This window comes from Triticum dicoccoides, chromosome 1B (genome assembly GCF_002162155.2).
Source record: "Triticum dicoccoides isolate Atlit2015 ecotype Zavitan chromosome 1B, WEW_v2.0, whole genome shotgun sequence".
NCBI classification, from domain to species: Eukaryota; Viridiplantae; Streptophyta; class Magnoliopsida; order Poales; family Poaceae; genus Triticum; species Triticum dicoccoides.
Genome location: NC_041381.1, coordinates 373,261,561 through 373,283,443, shown reverse-complemented (window position 1 = coordinate 373,283,443; position 21,883 = coordinate 373,261,561). Strand labels below are relative to the sequence as shown.

The 21,883-nt window shown below is 46.1% G+C and overlaps 2 protein-coding genes across 2 annotated transcripts; one reads left to right on the top strand and one right to left on the bottom strand.

Annotated features, from left to right (window-relative positions):
• Positions 1-8,582: 8,582 nt before the first annotated feature.
• Positions 8,583-10,352, top strand: LOC119336118 (RHOMBOID-like protein 2). Its single transcript, XM_037608143.1, has 5 exons — positions 8,583-9,008; positions 9,125-9,288; positions 9,434-9,597; positions 9,690-9,943; positions 10,042-10,352. The coding sequence occupies exons 1-5, from the start codon at positions 8,722-8,724 to the stop codon at positions 10,151-10,153; spliced, it is 981 nt and encodes a 326-aa protein (XP_037464040.1). The 5' UTR covers positions 8,583-8,721; the 3' UTR covers positions 10,154-10,352.
• Positions 10,353-10,674: 322 nt separating this feature from the next.
• Positions 10,675-14,505, bottom strand: LOC119336109 (COP9 signalosome complex subunit 1-like). The gene is made up of 6 exons (XM_037608134.1): positions 14,062-14,505; positions 13,624-13,944; positions 12,936-13,052; positions 12,757-12,842; positions 11,199-11,433; positions 10,675-11,101 (listed from the first exon to the last, which is right to left on the bottom strand). Exons 1-6 carry the CDS (start codon positions 14,431-14,433, stop codon positions 10,922-10,924), a joined length of 1,311 nt encoding a protein of 436 aa, XP_037464031.1. The 5' UTR covers positions 14,434-14,505; the 3' UTR covers positions 10,675-10,921.
• Positions 14,506-21,883: the final 7,378 nt, after the last annotated feature.

Genomic DNA, 21,883 nt, shown 5'->3' with positions numbered 1-21,883 from the left:
ATTTGCTCCATTATTTTTCATATATTCCCAAACAATTCTCCATAAATTTTCAGCTCATTTGGAGGTATGCAGAATAGATAACTCTGACATAGCTTTTTCAAGTCCAGAATTCCAGCTACCGGCATTCCCCCTCTTTGTGTAAACCTTGCATATTATGAGAGAAAAGGCATTAGAATTAGGGAAAATTTTCTTTTTGCCACTCTAGATTTTGCCAAATTTCCTTGTGCCACTCTATATTTTGACATTTCACTTTTGCCACTCTTTGTTTTTGACAATTATCACAATTGCCATTTTGTGGCAAAATCAAAATAATTTTATTTCATTTTTGCCACTCTTAGCTTTTGATAATTATCACAATTGCCACTCTGAAAATTTTGCTTTTACCATAGGAATGTCAATTGTGATAATTGTCAAAAACTAAGAGTGGCAAAAGTGAAATGTCAAAATCTAGAGTGGCATAAGGAAAATTGGCAAAATCTAGAGTGTCAAAAACAAAATTTTCCCTTAGAATTACTCCAAAAACCATTATTATGCATAAAAACATTATAAATAATAGGAGGAAATCATGATGCAAAATGGACGTATCACAGAACCATCTCAGTAACAACAAATATTTTGTAGTAATTGCAAGCAAGTCTTTTGTTGTAGGGAAAAAACTGCTTTTCGCAAAAACTTAATCTTAGAGCCCCACAACTAAAATTTCATATAGTGATAGCATTTATTTATTGTTATCCCTCTATGACTTGTCGGCATATTCAAAATGCTGACCTACACGACTGCAACGTTGAAAGATCGTAGATGTCGCCTAGAGGGGGGTGAATAGGCGCTTTAAAATAAGTACGGTTTAGGCTTGAACAAATGCAGAATAAACCTAGCGGTTAATTTGTCAAGCACAAAACCTACAACAACTAGGCTCACCTATGTGCACCAACAACTTATGCTAAGCAAGATAAACAACTAAGTGATAGCAAGATATATAACATGAAACACTATGGCTATCACAAAGTAAAGTGCATAAGTAAAAGGGCTCGGGTAAGAGATAATCGAGGCACGTGGAGACGACGATGTATCCCGAAGCTCACACCCTTGTGGATGCTAATCTCCGTTTGGAGCAGTGTGGAGGCACAATGCTCCCCAAGAAGCCACTAGGGCCACCGTAATATCCTCACACCCTCGCACAATGCAAGATGTCGTGATTCCACTAAGGGACCCTTGAGGGCGGTTGTTGAACCCGTACAAATGGCAACCCTTGGGGGCGGTCACCGGAACCCGTCAAATTACTCGGGGCGATCTCCACAACCTAATTGGAGACCCTGACGCTTTCCCGGAGCTTTACACCGCAATGATTGAGCTCGGTACACCACAAACCGTTTAGGGCGCCCAAGCACCCAAGAGGAACAAGCTCAAGGGTACCAAGCACCCAAAAGTAATAAGCTTCTCAACTTTTAACTTCCACGTATCACCATGGAGAACTCAAACCGATGCACCAAATGCAATGGCAAGGGCACATGGAGTGCCCAAGTCCTTCTTTCCCAAATCCCACCAAAGAAACTAATGCTAGGGAGGAAAATGAGAGGAAGAACAAGAAGGAGAACACCAAGAACTCCAAGATCTAGATCCAAGGGGTTCCCCTCACATAGAGGAGAAAGTGATTGGTGGAAATGTGGATCTAGATCTCCTCTCTCTTTTCCCACCAAACTAGCAAGAATCCATGGAGGGATTGAGAGATAGCAAGCTCGAAGAAGGTCAACAATGGGGGAAGAACTCAAGCTAAAGGGATAAGGTCCAATGGGGAAGAAGAACCCCTTTTATAGGTGGGGGAAAATCCAACTGTTATTCCCATTCTCAGCCTGCAGCGCACAGCACTATCGCTCTAGGGAGTGGTACTACCGCTGGCCGCAACGGTACTGCCGCTCAGCCCCGCGATACTACCACTGGGACCTTGCACAGCGCCTACGGGAGAAGGAACAAAGATGAGGGCTATTGTGCAGCACTAGTAGCGGTAGTAGGGGAAGTACTACCACTCCTACTGCCGCTGCTACTACCGCTGAACCCGATACGAGACACGCAGGTCTTGAGTAGAGGCGGTACTAGCACGGAACCGAAGTCGTACTACCGCATGTGGCCATGGGCGATACTACCGCTGTGAAACAATGGTACTATCGCTTCTGGCTTTTAGCGGTATCGCCACTCCGGGGCCGCGGTACTACCACTGGCGCCTCCCAATGTCACTTCCAAGCAAAACAGATGCTCAAGGAAAACCAGAACTACCACAACTTCTGCAAATGAGCTTCGAATTGAGCAAACTCAAGCTTGTTGGATAGATGACGACGAGTAGCATAGTCGTTATAGTAAGAAGAGGCAGGGGAGGTATGCCTAAGATATAGAGGAGAGAAACCTCCAAAAGAGAGGAACCGGCATAACCTCCAACATCCAAAACTTCATAGAAGATGCATGTGAACTTTGTTTTTGATGAACTTGAGCTTGTCATCAAGATGACCATAAGCTCTAAGACTCACAAATAGAACCTGCAAAAACCCGTCATCAAGATGACCATAAGCTCTAAGACTCACAAAGAGAACCGACAAAAACCCCAACATCGAAAACATCATAGAAGATGCATGTGAACTCTGTTTTCGATGAACTCGAGCTTGTCATGAAAATGACCATAAGCTCAAATATCACAAGGAGAAGAACCAAACAAGAACCAATAAATATGATGCAAGGGTGCAATGGTTTGAGCTCTCTACGAACGATACAATCAAGCTACTCATCGAGAGCCCCCCTTGATAGTACAACAATCGATCCCTATAACCTAGTTTCCCAACTACCACCATGAGACCAGTAAAATAGAAAACCTATCAAGGGAAAATCTTTGCCTTGCACATAGTCCACTTGAGCTAGATGATGACGATCTTGACTCCCTCAAGTTGGACCACCTTTGTTGATTGCGTTGGCTCGATGAAGACTAGTTGATTACTCCCCCATACTCCACTATGGGTGAGCCACTCTTTGACATATCTTCACAAGTACATTGACACCAAAATGGACGGCAAGCTTCAAGGATGATCTCTTCGTGATGCTCCACTTGAACTTGCACACCACAATCTTGATGACGATCACCACTTGATGTCATCCTCCATGGGTTGTATGAGATCTTCATGTTGATGCAAACCCATGGAAACAAACCTAACCCCACATAGACTCACACGTAGATCATGGGTTAGTACACAAAGCATAATGGACAATGCTTACCATACCATGGGATCACTTGATCCCTCTCGGTACATCTTGTATGCTTTGTGTGTTGATCAACTTGATTCACTCTTGACATAGTCTTGATCAACCTTGTATCGTGTCTTCTACATGACCACTCTTTGGATAATTCCTTGAATAGCACATTGGTCAACATATAAACTCCTTGAAACAAACAAATGGACTTCAAGAAATTCCTATGGACAAATCCTTCAAAGATAACTCAAGACAACCGTTAGTCCATAGAGATTGTCATCAATTACCAAAACCAAACATGGGGGCACCGCATGTTCTTTCAGACGTCTTATGTTGCAGAGGATTATTCCGACCATGAGTGAGGCTACGATCCATGCTCGGTGATTGCCCTTTGGATTCTGATGGACTCGCATATCGTTTACGCTTCTGCATTAGTTTTTCTCATGAGTTGGCCTTCGGTCGAATATATTTTGATGTAATAAAGACTCTATATGAGATTCGAGTAATAAATCAGGTGTGACTGAACTTTGATATTTTCATCAATGTACTGTGTGTGCCAGCATGATCTTGGGATGGTACAGATACATAGATACTTGACTGTTTTTGGGTCGGGTTGCTACACACCACCATGCCTTGGAGAGACTCGATGTGTCTAACATGGCGTTAACAAAATCGGTTAGAGTGCGGTTCTTTATTTTGACTACCCCATTTGACCGACGTGAATAGAGAGGCATTCTCTCATGGATTATACCATGTTCCACACAAAAATAATCAAATTCACTAGAGAAATACTCTCCACCATGATCGAACCTAAGCCTCTTGATCTTTCGACCAAGTTGGTTTTCCGCTTTAGCTTTATAGATCTTGAAAAAGTTCAAAGCCTCATCTTCTAATTTTAGGAGATACACATGACATTATCTAGTGGAGTCATCAATTGACATCATGAAATCTTTCTTTCCACCTTTTGTCAAAACACATTCATTTCACAAAGATCTGAATGTACGAGCTCTAGTGGTGCAAGATTTCTTGTTTCCGCGGTTGTAAGAGACTTACGAGGTTGCTTAGCTTACACACAAACTTGGCACTTAGATCCCTTGACATCGGTGAAATTAGGGATTAAGTTCAACTTGGCTAGCCTTGTCATGCAACCAAAATTAATATGACAGAGACGTGAATGCCATACATTTGATTCACTATTGTTGCACACATGATTAACAAGTTTATTGCAAACATCTAACAAGGATAGACAAAGCAAGCCTACTTATTCATAGCCTTTACCAACAAAAGTTCCATACTTGGATATTACAAATTTATTCGACTCGAAGACAAGCTTGTAGCCACCTCTACACAGAAGAGATCCGCTAACAAGATTTTTATTGACGAAGGGGACATAATGCACGTTCTTCAGCCGCATGATCTTCCCCGAAGTAAACTTCAGATCGACTGTGCCAACACCATGAACAGAAGCACTTGAACCATGGACAATCAGCATGGTGGAAGTCCCTGTGGTTTGATAAGAAGAAAACATGGAAATATCATCGGATACATGTACATTAGCACCCGTGTCAATCAACCAATCAGGAGAATGACATAATGAAAGAATAGTGAGAAATAAACCATACCCAACATCATTCATGTCAATGTCACCAATGATAACATTGGCGGTCTTGCCGCCTTTACCATGTTGACGCTTTGTCATAACGGTTAGGGTAAGTAGGAGTGCAATGATCAGGATCTCCACACACATGATAAACACCTTTCTTCCGTCAGCCTTTCTCTTGAAGTTGGTGTGTTGTGAAGCCTTATACTTCCCATCAAATTTTGCTTTACCATCAAACTTGCCCTTGTTCTTGAACTTGGGGGGCTGGAAGTTTTTCTTATGCACCAGATTGGCACTAGAACCTCCCTAGATACCTCAAGCACGTGTGTCTTTTGCTCTCGCCTTTTCTTCCACATCAAGAGTACCAATGAGGTCCGGAATGAAAAGCTCATGTCTCTTATGTTTCAGACAGGTAGCAAAGTTCCTCCATGATGGAGGAAGCTTAGTGATGATACCTCCGGCAACAAACTTGTCTAGTAACATATAATTGAAGTGCTCAAGTTATCTAGCAAATGACTATATCTCGTGAGCTTGCTCAACCACGGAGCGCTCATCAGTCATCCTGTAGTCATAGAATTGTTCCATGATGTACAGCTCAGTGCCGACATCTGAGACCCCAAACCTGGCCTCGAGTGTGTTCCACATATCTTTGCCATTGTCAATTAACGCATAAGCATCAACTATATTCTCACCAATAACACTCAAGAGAGCAGCCTTAAATAGGGCATCGGTTTTCTGAAAAACTTGTTCCTGTTGAGGATCAAGATCTCCTTTAGGTTTGCCAAGAGTAGCATCATAGCAGCTCATGGTTTGAAACCACAGAACAACTCTCACACACCACCTCTTATAGTGCACACCATCAAACATAGGAGGCCTCATGGATGCAACAAAACCACTTGGGGTAAATTGCCTATAATAAGGTTTTTGGATTGTTGGAAATATGAGCAATTTACCATATGGTTTAATCCATAGAAATACTAGATAAAACATGACTATTATAGCAGAGATGAAACAAGTCATGTAATCTAACAGAGAGAAGGCAAATAGCATTTGCACATGTAAACTAGAACAGATCATATGTAGAGCAGATACTAGAAGAACAAAATGTAGTAGGTACTCGAACAAAAAGAACATGAACACACTGAGTTGCGGCTGTAGCAGTAGCGTTGGCGCTAACGTTGTTACCCATGTCGTCGAAGAGGTAGTCGATGTCGGGGAAGAAGTCGTCATTGAGGAAGTAGTCGTCGACGTCCAGGGTGTCCGTGATGAACAGGTCAGTGGTCGTGCAGAGCGCTCCCCAAAAATCTTATCACCCTTCTCTCATACAGGACTCAAAGAGGTGGGATTTCGGAGGCCTACTGTCCCGACCTGCGGTGAACGCCACAAGCAGGGATGGGGAAGATCGTAGCAGTAGCTCAGTGCTCTAGAACTCGACGGCGTGAGGAAGGTGTTGTTCTGGTGTGTCTCTCTAGACAGGAGCGGCCTCTTTTATAGGCACAGGAGAAGGAGGCGAATAGGCAACGGCGGGAGGTGAAGCAAGAGGGAGATGAAACGAACATGCAGCAGCCGAAGGGTGCAGTGTTCGTATTCAATTTCCACCATATAAACACTTTTCAGCCCCCGTGTGACCTTTTGTATACCAATCATGCGTGGCAAAAATTTAGACAACGGCTCGGCTCATTCTGGCAACCCGCGCGCGCGTCGTGATGAGGCGTGGCGGGCGGCAGAGGGGGAGCGCGCGTGAATTGCCTCTCTTGTTCTCATCCTCATACATGTGAAGAAACAACTTTCCTTATGAAGAGGTCTGACTCCTACTAGGTGAGCAGTATGGGACTAAACTTTAGTCCCACCTTTTGCCTTGCATGAATGTACTAAGTGGGCCTCTAGGATTTATTAGGAATTCTGAAAATGCTATTGAGATGGCCCGATAATAGACTAAATTCCAGCACATGTGTGACCTGGTAAGAAGAGAACAAAGACATATGAGCACACACATAAATATTGGCATCTGTGTCAATCCACCAATCAGTGAACTGACAAACTGAAAGTACGGTAAACAGATTACCATACCAAGATGTCGCGTTGTCACTGTTACTCATAGTCACATTGATAGACTTGGAGTCTTGTCCTGACTTCTTGTATTTATTCGGGCCTTTGTTTGTCCAATGTTCCTTCAAACCACAAGTAAAGCAGCCATCTTTCTTCTTGTCTCTCTTCTTACCCTTCTTCTTGAAGGTAGTATTCTGTTGGACAGTGTTCTTTCTCTTGAACCCGTGGAAATTCTCCTGCACCACATTGGTGCTAAAAGATACACATGCCCCTTTCACGCGTGAGTCCTTTGATCTGGTATTCTGCTTGAGAGAATTCACGTCTCAAGTGCTTGAGAGAAGTAGCAAAGTTCCTCCAAGAAGGAGGGAGTTTAGCAATAATGCATAATGTGACAAACTTGTCCGGTAAATCACACTTTAGGAGCTCCAGCTCCTTAGCGATGCACCGTATCTCATGAGTCTGGTCCAATACAGGATGATTATCAACCATCCTGTAATCATGGAACTACTCCATAGCGTACAACTCGCTTTGGCATCGGTTGCGCCGAACTTAGCTTTGGTCACACTCAGGCGGCTCCCACAAAGACAGTGGTGGCCTCCCTAAACGTCTTCTCCAGATCAGGAGCAATTGTTCGAGCCACGAGGTGGTCTTAGTCTGCCAACGCTTAAAATGTGTGCTATAAATGGGACCGGTTTCAATGTTGCGAAAAAGATTTGAATCGAAAAGTGTCTCGTGGCAACAGGAGGCGGAGGAGGAGTGGGCGTGTACCACTTCTCTTCTCAAGTTATCAATGGCTAGTGGAAGAGCAAACTTTACAAAGGGGTGTCAACTCTCCTTAACTTGTGAGGTGATACTAAACTTCTCACCACTTATCTTATATAGATCAAAGCCCATCTATTAGAAAACTGCTACGCAGACGACAGTTGCCGAACTCGAAGTATGCACGATGGAGGATTTGACCTTGATGTTCAGGATGCACGATGGAGGATTTGACGTTGATGTTCAGGTTTGCAGTACGAATGAACGGCTTGATGTTGTGCGTCCTCCGAGAATCGTTCGAAAGTTGTCGTGTGTATAGCATCGTTTCATCTATAATTCCACAATCTCTACTTTTGGGGACATGGACTCTAGAGGACATATGATGGTTGCAGGGAGAAGGAGAAAGACATGTTATTTGTCAATCAATACATGATCAAAAATAGAACAAAACACTATGTTTCTATTATATTTTTCATGGCAACACACGGCGTCCAGCTAGCATTATTCGACGAGCAGTCAAATCATTCCAAAATGTTTACAACCCCGTCGGGGCAAGTGATAACTCATGGACGGATAGTGACTGCTCGACATGGCGAGTGCAGGCACGGCACAACGTATGCCCGACGCCTCTCGCGCGCGGGCCGGCCAAACTCGTGGCGTCGCGCGGAACGAAAACTGGCTCGGCCAGAAGGGTTGCCGTTTACTGTCTACGGGAGTACGGGACCCTCGTCCCGCTCGCGCCGGCAACAGATTCGGCACACGGCCAGCATCCCACCACCACGTTTCCACCGTCAGGCCAGCACAGCACCCACTGTCAACAGGCTACGGCATGCCAACCCGTCCCCGCCCGTGCAGCCGTGCTAGGCTAAACCGCGTCCGCCCCACGCGGCTGAGGCAAACGCACCACCTGCCGCCGCGCCATTTATTACCCGGCCGCCTCGCCTCCCACCTTTTCCACTACCCCGCTGCCGTTACCACTCTCCACGAGACCGCAGCCGATTAGAGCCGTTGCTCCAGGAACGCAGCTCGCCCGCACCGCGCCACGCGACAACTCGCTCGCTAGCCCGTACGTCGTGGGCGCCATGGCCGGCTCGCGGCGCGACGCGGACCAGAAGGAGAAGGCCCCGCCGGCGGCGCCGCCGCAGCAGCAGCCGGGGCGCGAGGAGGAGAGGGAGTGGGTGCCGTGGATCGTGCCGGTCTTCGTGGCCGCCAACGTCGCCCTGTTCGCCGTGGCGATGTACGCCAACAACTGCCCCGCGCACGCGCGCGGCGGCCGCGGCGGCAGGAAGTGCGTCGGCGCGGGGTTCCTCCGCCGCTTCGCCTTCCAGCCGCTCAGCCAGAACCCGCTCCTCGGGCCCTCCTCCGCCACGTGAGTGATCCGTCGGTCTCGTCTTCCCAACAATTCGGCTCTCGCCGCTTCGATTCCTTCGATTCAACGAGAGATTCGTCATGTCTTACGCTCCCGGTACATACTGTCGTCTCCAGATTGCAGAAGCTGGGCGCGCTCGTGTGGGACAAGGTGGTGCACGAGCACCAGGGGTGGAGACTCGTGACCTGCATCTGGCTCCACGCCGGCGTCGTCCACCTGCTCGCCAACATGCTCAGCCTCGTGCTCGTCGGGCTCAGGCTGGAGCAGCAGTTCGGATTTGGTACGCGTTCTTCTCCGGAACTGACACTCCCATTACCTGAACATTCTGAACTAACATTTTTTTTTTGAAACGAAAGGGGTTGCCCCCCTGCCCCAACTTTTTATTGAATTCTGAACTAACATTGTTCCCGTGAATTTCGTTGCAGTGAGAGTCGGCGTCATCTACCTCGTCTCCGGCGTCGGGGGCAGCGTGATGTCGTCCCTGTTCATCAGAGACAACATCTCCGTGGGCGCGTCCGGTGCGCTCTTCGGGCTCCTCGGAGCCATGCTCTCAGAGCTCTTCACCAACTGGACCATCTACACCAACAAGGTGGGCGCATCTCCAACCAATTCTGCAGCAACAGTTGGTTCTGAAAATCCGTCAAGTTTCTGACACTTCCGACGTGGCCGGAATGCGTGCAGGCGGCGGCGCTGGTGACGTTGCTGTTCGTGATCGCGGTCAATCTGGCGATCGGCATCCTGCCGCACGTGGACAACTTCGCGCACATCGGGGGGTTCCTCACGGGGTTCCTCCTCGGGTTCGTACTGCTCATGCGCCCGCACTACGGCTGGGCGCAGCGCTACGTGCTGCCGTCCTCCGTCAAGGACGTCGGCCGGAAGTTCCTGGCCTACCAGTGGGCTCTGCTCGCCCTGGCCTCGGTCCTGGTCGTCATCGGGTAAGCAAAGCGGCAACGACATCTCTCTTGTTGAGTTGAGTCTAGGTGGGCTCTCGACTTCCGGTTGACTGATGCTGTCTTGCTGTTGTCCTGCGCAGGCTGGCGGTTGGGATGGCGATGCTCTTCCGAGGGGTGAACGGCAACGAGCACTGCGAGTGGTGCCACTACCTCAGCTGCGTGCCGACCGCCAGATGGAGCTGCGGGAAATGAAATGGGAGCAAGCAACTTCATGGACCTCCATATTACTTCGTTCTTTTCCGCACAGGCATTTTGATGCGCAGATGCTGTATATACGAGTACTGCTATATAACGGATTACACCCCTGGATTTACTCGATGATTGTTTCCTTCGGTTGTTGGACTTGAAAAACGGGGAATATCTTGAATCTTACACCTGCATGTGCCTGACAGCGCGGCTGCCTTTTAAATTTGTGTGCCAAACAGATCCATCTTTATATAATTTACCCAATGATTAATTATCATGGTACAGCTTTGAGATTCCACAAAGCCAAGATAAAAACTGGTCGGTGCAGATTATAGAAATGGCTTCATGTAGGAAATGTTTTAGTATTATTTTCTCCGCACCGAAAGCAAGTGGTAATGAATGATTTCACAGCCAAAGCGATCCGCTGGATAGTCGGCATTCCAGTCGGAGGAGCATACTATCAGCAATTCTTAATTTCTTGTACTGCAGGCGCGGCTGTAGTAGACTGTTAAAAGCGACAGCACACAAACTTCAAATGAGTCTATACGAAAACTCCAAAATGAATGCCAGTACGTAGTACAAAATTAACCACATAGTCTCCGCAAAAGACGTGCATGGCAGAAGTTATATTATCTTTGTGTGCTCTAAAACATACTTAAATCTAGTATCTTAGCTTGAATATGGAAGATCATGACATGAAACACTTGACTATGGCACAAATCATCACTAAAATCTCTCAATGCACCTCAGGTCCAAACCAAGGAGAACTTGTTTTCACACCTTCCTTTCTGCTGCCTTCTGGCTGTACTCGTGCTTGAGGAGGTTCGCCCTCAGAAGCATGGACTTGACATCCCTCTCAAACTCAATGCCAGTCTGCAGAGCACGCTGGAAAGTTCCGTTCCTTTGGTCGGCGTGGCTTGCGTATAGAATCTTGTTGTGCGAGTCGATACGAGCCTGCATATAAATTAAAGAAACGAAAAGATCAGCAAATTAGCTCTGCAGGTGTTGCAAACTTGCAATACATGCTATACAAGGCATCTTTGTTAGGTACCTGTATTTTGTTATCAGTGATAAGCGCTGCCAGCTCTTTCTCTAGCAGGGACACGGAGGTCTGGAAGGCAACAGCCATCAAGTTGAGATCAACAGATATGAATGGGAATGTGTACTGTATGATGGCTTTGTGTCGAATGTCCTTGTACAGAGTTTCTATATGCGCATGCAAATGCATATCCAGCAGCAGGTTTGACTTCAGCTTCTCAAGATATCCCAGACATGACCCATAGCGGCTGGTATTAATTGCAATGAGTTAATAAAAAAGGTGTATAAAGAATAAAAATGTATGTTTATGAAGAAAAAAGGCACGGCACAGTAAAAAACAAAGGAATTAATAATCTACTGCACAAATGCATAAGCAACATCATCGGGTAGAAGGTTCAACACATCTCATAATAAATCCAGCTACAATGTGAGAATCCAGGTGAATAAATAGACAACTGAGGAAACTATTCCTTATTAGACAACAACCACCAAAATGTGACAGGTTTTAGTTGGTTCAGTTGTTATAGTTTATCCACCAGTCAATGACCACATCGTATCAGTGCAAGTGACAAGCAAGGTTAGCAACTGCTGTCTTATTAGATGTGGAAGGAATGACAGCATGACCTCTCTTTTCAAATTCATAATTCCGCTATAAAGTTATGGCATCCACTGTAAAGAGTGGGCAACATGGTTTGAGCATGGGTGCACAGGGTGCTCGACGGAATGCCCAGCTAACTGAGGCAACTGCTTGGCCCAGAACGTGGCCTTTGAGATGTCTCACCGAAAATCATTTGAAATTTATTTTACCTGACTAATGAACAACTGAAGTATGCTCTCTTTCAAGTTTAAAAAAAAAACATCACTTACAACAATCAGAAACTGCCAGAGCATGTTAACAAAAGATACAACATCATCATTTATATCATTGGCTTCACAAATAATTGAAGATTTAAAACACCAAAGAACAGGAATGCCCAGAAGTGGCTTGGTACTTATCTATTTGGAAGAAATTTACCATCTGGATAATGCCGCTTTGAGCACCAGGCTAAAATGACTATTTTGGGTCCCCGAACTTCCATTTTTGTGTCAAATTTTTTCCAGATAAAACGTCAATTTAAGCAAAATTTTATGCCACAATGTGTGGAACTAGACCACCTGCCTATGATGCAAAGAACTTTTTTTAAGGCAAGGTGCAAACTGGGACCAAAATGATCCCTTGAACTGGGAGTAAATTTGGAGTATCAAACTTTACCCTGTTTGTAATACTGGACCAACTGTATACTACTAAAACACTGTGAATGAGCTATAAATTATCCTGCTGCTGACATCACGATCCCTCTAAACATGTAAAACAAGACTCATTAAGCAACCATACATTTCATATGCTTAATTCACCCAAAATCCCCATCTATCATGTAGAAGACCAGAGCTCCTACAATATCGTTCATAATACTCTTTGCTATAGGACCAATAGATTAAAAAGGAACTTCATCCCGCAGAAAAATATACAGTTCAATAAAGCATCAAGGGAGAAAATTAATTGCAGCAGTTGCATCCTAGATTCCTAGTACCTTGCATAAAAATCATTTACCAGCTCCCTTACTTCAGGCACTAACTCCAAAAAATTGCGAAAATTGTAGTTGTCAATAACTTTGCTCTGTATCAAATGAGGAAATTAATCTGGTTTAGACAGAACAATTAACATAAAATATCCATGTGAAGGGAAAAAATAGTTCAGGCAAAGACGAACCTTCAGCTCTGAGCGATCAAAAGAAGCAAGCGCGCATAGTGCACCATAGACAGCAACATCTTGTGGAGCTATAACTTCAGAATAGTTGCTCCTTAGCTCTGATCCTGTCTCTATAAACTTCAGAAGGGGGAACACTTTTAATCCCGCAGTCAACTTAACAGTTCTATTACTATTATCAAGTGTGAGTATGAAATAACTAACTGAATAAAAAATGGCATCTTTGATATGTGGTTCTTCACAAAAGAAGTTGGTAGGTACCAATTACTGGGCTTTATCTCCAGCCCGAAATAGAAATTGATATATCTTTAGCATAATGAGTTTTGTCGTGAGAAAAGGACGAGGGAATACATATTTACTTAGTTTGTATATAAATTATCCAGATTTCCTGAAAAGGGAGTAACAAACTGACAAACATAGCAGATATAGTAAAGTTAGGGGATCCCTTTACTTGTTTCATTTCCTTACTTCTAATAAACCACAGGTTACAATAATATCACTGCCGAAATCTCCAATAGCACAACTGTTGCAATTTTAAAACACACCAGCTATTCGAGCCAATGTAGTGGAACAGTTCAAAGTTCCAACAGATTAAATTTGCATGCTTCATGAATCCCTGATAAACAGATGTAGCAACACGAAATACTAGGATAGAAACAATAACAAGTAAAGGAGATTCTAGTGCACTAACCTTCCGGGCAGCAAGTTTGTACTTGTTTGTTTCCATGTAGGCTAATCCAGCAGCAGCTCGCAACTTGGCGGCAGTAATAGGATCCATATCGTCTGGGGTCTGCTCCGCCTTGATGACATAATTTGACACGTGCATAAATTGCCCCAGCTCAATGCTAACAAGTATGACATTCAAGCACATCTGAACAACATGCTTGGAGGTCGTGCAGTAATCGCGGGTCCTGATATAGCTCTTGAAGGCGTCTGAAAGGTGGCCTTGAGCATAGTGGAAATCACCAAGGTCATTGTAGCCCATCCGAATACTCTCTTTGATCAGATTGGTCTGCAGGTAGAATGATTTCAGAAAACACGCCAATGCGTCGCTAATTGCGTCAAGCAGAAATGGCGACAGTGCAACCCTAAAGCAAACAAAAGGGAGCGAAGTTTAGGGTTTCCGTACCCTGTAGACATTGAGCTCGCTGTCAAGCTTATCCTTGCGCAGCAGGGCGCGGCGCTCGACGGCGTCGGACCAGGCCTGGTCGGCTGCGTAGCGGGGGCCGAGGCGGCCGGCGATCTTGGCGGAGACGTCGCGGTGGAGGGCCGTGTCCTCTCCCTTGAGGGCCCAGTCGTAGGCCAGCCGGAGCGCATCCAGCCGCATCTGCTCCGACCCGCACTTCTCCGCGATGAAGAGAAGCCGCGCCACGCGCGTGCGCCCCGAGTACTGCGCCGCGTACGCCTCCACGTCGAACTGGTCGCCGGACACCAGCGCGTGCGAGGATTCGCCGCCGTCCGCGGACGCGGGGGCGGTCGGGAGCTCGTCCTCGACGTCCATGGCGTTAAACCCTAGAGAAACGGCCGGGCGGAAGCAAGGAGCGGGGAGGCGACGGCGAGATAGAGGTACACTTGTTTGAATCGAAATGAGAAGTTGAGGGGTTGATCTGTAAATCCGGGCAAAATTGACAATTTTGACGTGTGGACGAAAACAATTCACCAAGTGAACTGGTTCGAAAAAAATACACACAGCTGACCGTTTTTGTGTGGCGCCGACACGCAGACGCCGCACCCTATTATGCAGCGCCTTGCTCTCAGGCGTTGCAGGCTTGGCCAATGTGGCACCCTCAGGGCCCGCACCCAGCAGTGCAACGCCTCAGGGCTAGGCGCCACACCTGTAAAGTGCAACGCCTAACCCATAGGCGCTGCACGATGACTTAGAGGCAGCCGCGCCTAGCCCTCTTTCCACCCACCCCAGTTACAGAAACGACGCGCCCACGGCTTCCTCCTCTTCTCCTATCTCTCAAATTCTTCGGATCTGACGATTTGGTCCGAGAATTTCTTCACCAATCCATTCTAGAAGATACTCTCCTCCGATTCCCTTCTTTCTATCCAGAAAATGTATCTTATTTTGAAGATTTGTGGAACCCTTATTTGATTGGATTAGAATCTTGCATGTATATAGATTTGTGGGATTTAAGATTTGTAGATGATTTGTAATTATTTTGTAACCCTAGTTTAGTTTATTTCTATTAAAAAGATATGCTTCTATGTTGAAAACCTAGGTTGTTAAGATGAACCTTACACATGTCTAGATTGTGTTGATATTCTTTTAGATGAGTTAGATGAAATCCTATATTCGTATTGACAAGAATGCTTTGCATACATAAGTTGAAATGTTATTTACATGACACCATTATAGAACCATATATTGTTTTGGATGCATATGTTTTTTGTGATGATTATTGGCATGCTTTGATTGTAGATATTACATTATTATTCAATTTTCCTTTTAGTTTGTACCGATTGTAGGTGTGTTTTTTGTGTTGATTGTTGGCATGATTTGATTAGGAAGCGTAGGGAGTTAGCTAACGTATGTTTTATTGGGGAACGTAGCGATAATTCAAAATTTTCTACGCATCACCAAGATCAATCTAGGAGATTCTAACAACCAGAGAGAGAGAGAGGAGGAGCATCTTCATACCTTTGAAGATCGCTAAGCGGAAGTGTTACTAGAACGCGGAGGATGGACTCATACTCGCGGCGATTCAAATCATGGAAGATCCGATCTACGCCGAACGGACGACGCCTCCGCGTTCAACACACGGACAGCCCGGGGACGTTTCCTCCTTCTTGATCCAGCAAGGGAAGATGATAAGTTGAGGGAGAGCTCCGGCAGCACGACGGCGTGGTGGTGGAGCTTGTGGTTCTCCTGCAGGGCTTCACCAAGAACTACGGAGGAGGAGGAGGAGGAGGAGGGAGGGAGGGGATGCGCGAAGGGAAGGGATGTGGCAGCCCCTCTCACCCACCCACCCCACTATTTATAGGGGAAGGGGAGAGGGGGCCGCCCCCCTTAGATATCTAGGGGGCAAGGGGGGAGCTTGCCCCCCAAGTTTGGTGGGAGGCGCCCCCACCCCCTAGGGTTTTCAACCCTAGGCGCCTTGGGCCCTTGGGGGCGCACCAGCCCACCAGGGGCTGATTCTCACCCTTTGTTCAGCCCACTAAGTCCCCCGGGGCAGGTGGCCCCACCCGGTGGACCTCCGGACACCTTTCGGTGGTCCCGATACAATACCGATAACCCCCGAAACTATTCCGCTGACTGAAACTGGACTTCCCATATATAGATCTTTACCTTCGGACCATTCCGGAACTCCTCGCGACATCCGGGATCTCATCCGGGACTCCGAACAACATTCAGTAACCACATACTAATTCCCATAACAACTCTAGCGTCATCGAACCTTAAGTGTGTAGACCCTACGGGTTCGGGAATCATGCAGACATGACCGAGACATCTCTCTGGCCAATAACCAACAGCGGGATCTGGATACCCATGTTGGCTCCCACATATTCCATGATGATCTCATTGGATGAACCACGATGTCGGGGATTCAATCAATCCCGTATACAATTCCCTTTGTCAACCGGTATGTTACTTGCCCGAGATTTGATCGTGTTATCCCAATACCTCGTTCAATCTCGTTACCGGCAAGTCTCTGTACTCGTTCCGCAATGCATGATCCCGTGACTAACTGCTTAGTCACATTGAGCTCATTATGATGATGCACTACCGAGTGGGCCCAGAGATACCTCTCTGTCATACGAGTGACAAATCCCAGTCTTGATTCGTGCCAACCCAACAGACACTATCGGAGATACCTTTAATGTACCTTTATAGCCACCCAGTTACGTTGTGACGTTTGGTACACCCAAAGCATTCCTACGGTATCCGGGAGTTGCACAATATCATGGTCTAAGGAAATGATACTTGACATTAGAAAAGCTCTTAGCAAACGAACTACACGATCTTGTGCTATGCTTAGGATTGGGTCTTGTCCACATCATTCTCCTAATGATGTGATCCCATTATCAATGACATCCAATGTCCATGGTCAGGAAACCATGACCATCTATTGATCAACGAGCTAGTCAACTAGAGGCTCACTAGGGACATGTTGTGGTCTATGTATTCACATATGTATTACGGTTTCCGGTTAATACAATTATAGCATGAACAACAGACAATTATCATGAACAAGGAAATATAATAATAACCATTTTATCATTGCCTTTAGGGCATATTTCCAATAGTCTCCCACTTGCACTGGAGTCAATAATCTAGTTACATTCTGATGAATTGAACACCATAGAGTTCTGGTGTTGATCATGTTTTGCTCGTGGAAAAGGTTTAGTCAACGGATCTGCGACATTCAGATCCGTATGTACTTTACAAATATCTATGTCTCCATCTTGAACATTTTCATGAATGGAGTTGAAGCGACACTTGATATGCCTGGTCTTCTTGTGAAACATGGGCTTCTTGGCAAGGGCAATAGCTCCAATGTTGTCACAGAAGAGAGTCATCGGGCCCGACGCATTGGGAATAACTCCTAGGTCAGTAATGAACTCCTTCATCCAGATAGCTTCATGCGCTGCCTCCGAGGCTGCCATGTACTCCGCTTCACATGTAGGTCCCGCCATGACGCTTTGCTTGCAACTGCACCAGCTTACTGCCACACCATTCAAAATATACATGTATCCGGTTTGTGACTTGGAGTCACCCAGATCTGTGTCGAAGCTAGCATCGACGTAACCCTTTACGACGAGCTCTTCATCACCTCCATAAATGAGAAACATATCCTTAGTCCTTTTCAGGTACTTCGGGATATTCTTGACCGCTGTCCAATGTTCCATGCCGGTATTACTTTGGTACCTTCCCACCAAACTTACGGCAAGGTTTACATCAGGTCTAGTACACAGCATGGCATACATAATAGACCCTATGGCTGAGGCACAGGGGATGACACTCATCTTTTCTCTATCTTCTGCCGAGGTCGGGCATTGAGTTGTGCTCAATTTCACACCTTGCAAAACAGGCAATAACCCCTTCTTGGATTGATCCATATTGAACTTCTTCAATATCTTATCAAGGTATGTGCTTTGCGAAAGACCGATGAGGCATCTCGATCTATCTCTATAGATCTTGATGCCTAATATGTAAGCAGCTTCTCCAAGGTCCTTCATTGAAAAACACTTATTTAAGTAGGCCTTTATGCTTTCCAAAAATTCTATATCATTTCCCATCAATAGTATGTCATCCACATATAATATGAGAAATGCTACAGAGCTCCCACTCACTTTCTTGCAAACGCAGGCTTCTCCATAAGTCTGCATAAACCCAAACGCTTTGATCATTTCATCAAAGCGAATGTTCCAACTCCAAGATGCTTGCACCAGCCCATAAATGGAGCGCTGGAGCTTGCATAATTTATTAGCATTCTTAGGATCAACAAAACCTTCTGGCTGCATCATATACAATTCTTCCTTAAGGAAACCGTTGAGGAATGCCGTTTTGACATCCATTTGACATATCTCATAATCATAGAATGCGGCAATTGCTAACATGATTCGAACGGACTTCAGCTTCGCTATGGGTGAGAAGGTCTCATCGTAGTCAACCCCTTGAACTTGTTGATAACCCTTAGCGACAAGTCGAGCTTTATAGATGGTCACATTACCATCTGCGCCAGTCTTCTTCTTAAAGATCCATTTATTTTCTATGGCTCGCCGATCATCGGGCAAGTCTGTCAAAGTCCTTACTTTGTTTTTATACATGGATCCTATCTCGGATTTCATGGCTTCAAGCCATTTGTTGGAATCTGGGCCCGCCATCGCTTCTTCATAGTTCGAAGGTTCACTGTTGTCTAATAACATGGTTTCCAGGACAGGGTGGCCATAGCATTCTGGTGTGGAACGTGTCCTTGTGGACCTATGAAGTTCAGTAGAAACTTGATCCGAAGTTCCTTGATCATCATCATTAACTTCATCTCTAGTCGGTGCAGGCACCACAGAAACATCTTCCTGAGCTGCGCTACTTTCCGGTTCAAGAGGAAGTACTTCATCAAGTTCTACTTTCCTCCCACTTACTTCTTTCGAGAGAACCTCTTTCTCCAGAAAGGGTCTGTTCTTGGCAACAAAGATCTTGTCTTCGGATCTGAGGTAGAAGGTATACCCTATAGTTTCCTTAGGGTATCCTGTGAAGACGCATTTTTCTGACTTGGGTTCGAGCTTTTCAGGTTGAAGTTTCTTGACATAAGCATCGCATCCCCAAACTTTTAGAAATGATAGCTTAGGTTTCTTCCCAAACCATAATTCATACGGTGTCGTCTCAATGGATTTAGACGGTGCCCTATTTAAAGTGAATGTGGCTGTCTCTAAAGCATAACCCCAAAATGATAGCGGTAAATCGGTAAGAGACATCATAGATCGCACCATATCCAATAGAGTGCGATTACGATGTTCGGACACCCCATTACGCTGAGGTGTTCCAGGCAGCGTGAGTTGTGAAACAGTTCCACATTTCCTTAAGTGTGTACCAAACTCGTGACTCAAATATTCTCCTCCACGATATGATCATATGAACTTTATTTTTCCTATCACGTTGATTCTCCATCTCACTATGAAATTCCTTGAACCTTTCAAAGGTCTGAGACTTGTGTTTCATCAAGTAGACATACCCATATCTACTTAAGTCATCAGTGAGGGTGAGAACATAACGATAGCCACCGCGAGCTTCAACGCTCATTGGATCGCACACATCAGTATGTATTATTTCCAACAAGTTGGTTGCTCGCTCCATTGTTCGGGGGAATGGAGTCTTGGTCATCTTGCCCATGAGGCATGGTTCACACGCGTCAAATGATTCATAATCAAGAGACTCCAAAAGTCCATTTGTATGGAGTTTCTTCATGCGTTTGACACCAATGTGACCAAGGCGGCAGTGCCACAAGTATGTGGGACTATCATTATTAACCTTACATCTTTTGGTATTCACACTATGTATATGTGTAACATCACGTTCAAGATTCAGTAAGAATAAACCATTGACCAGCGGGGCATGACCATAAAACATATCTCTCATATAAATAGAACAACCATTATTCTCGGATTTAAATGAGTAGCCATCTCACATTAAACGAGATCCAGATATAATGTTCATGCTCAAAGTTGGCACTAAATAACAATTATTGAGGTTTAGAACTAATCCTGTAGGTAAATGTAGAGGTAGCATGCCGACGACGATCACATCGACCTTGGAACCATTCCCGACATGCATCGTCACCTCGTCCTTCGCCAGTCTCCGCTTATTCCGCAGCTCCTGTTTTGAGTTACAAATATGAGCAACCGCACCGGTATCAAATACCTAGGAGCTATTACGAGTACTGGTAAGGTACACATCAATAACATGTATATCACATATACCTTTGGTGTTGCCGGCCTTCTTATCCGCTAAGTACTTGGGGCAGTTCCGCTTCCCGTGACCATTTCCCTTGCAATAAAAGCACTGAGTCTCGGGCTTGGGTCCATTGTTTGTCTTCTTCCCGGCAACTGATTTACCGGGCACGACAACTCCCTTTCCGTCCTTCTTGAAGTTCTTTTTACCCTTGCCTTTCTTGAAACTAGTGGTCCTATTCACCATCAACACTTGATGTTCCTTTTTGATTTCCACCTTCGCTGATTTCAGCATTGAATATAACTCAGGAATGGACTTCTCCATCCCCTGCATATTGTAGTTCATCACAAAGCTCTTGTAGCTAGGTGGGAGCGACTGGAGGATTCTGTCAATGACCAAGTCATCTGGGAGATTAACTCCCAACTAAGACAAACAGTTGTGTAACCCAAACATAGTGAGTATGTGCTCACTAACAGAACTGTTTTTCTCCATCTTACAACTGTAGAACTTGTCGGAGACTTCATATCTCTCGACCCGGGCATGAGCTTGGAAAACCATTTTCAGCTCTTGGAACATCTCAGATGCTCCGTGCTGCTCAAAACGCTTTTGGAGCCCCGGTTCTAAGCTGTAAAGCATGCTGCACCGAACTAGGGAGTAATCATGTAACACCCCGGATGTAACTTTCCATCTTTGTAACTCCAACTCTTGCCTTTTTCGGCTATGTGATATGATATTCCCTCCGTGGTTGGGTTTTGTCTTTTGTTTTGCATTTTATTCAGGTCATGCATATTATATCATGTCATCATGTGCATCTCATTTGCATACGTGTTCGTCTCATGCATCCGAGCATTTCCCCCGTTGTCCGTTTCGCAATCTGACACTCCCACATGCACCAGCGCACCCCTCTTGTCTCTTTTCGTGTGTGGGTGTTAAACGTTCTCAGAATGGACCGAGCCTTGCCAAGTGGCCCTGGTGTAGCACCCGTAGACCGCCTGTCAAGTTTCGGGTCATTTGGAGCTCGTTTGGTACTCCAACGGTTATCCGCATAACCGCAAAGGCCTCTTTTGAGTTGCAGCCCAACACCCCTCCAAAACAGCCCAATAACCCATCTAAGTCACTTCCATGCTCTCCGTCATCGGATCACGATCGTGTGGGCGAAAACTACACCTCATTTGGACACTCCTAGCTCCCTCTACCTATAAATATAGCCTCTCCCCGAAATTCACGGGCAAACCCTGGACGAAATCGTCCCTGTCGCCACCGGACACGTCCGGCCGCCGCCGGACGAATCCCGCCGCCGCCCGCGTCCAACCGCAGCGCGACACGTGTCGCCCGTCCACTGCCCACCGCGTCGGCCCGCCGAGCCCGCGCCAGGCCCCCGCGGCCCGCCTCCGCATCGCGCCGCCGCCCGCGGCCGCCGCCGCCTTCGGTCGCCGTCCCGCGCCGCCAGGTCCCCGCCTCCGCCGGACCTCGCTGCGCCGTCGCCCGTCGTCCTCCACGCTGCCGTCGTCCTCCGCGGCCACGCCCATCCGCCCGGTTGCCGCCGACCGCGTCTCGG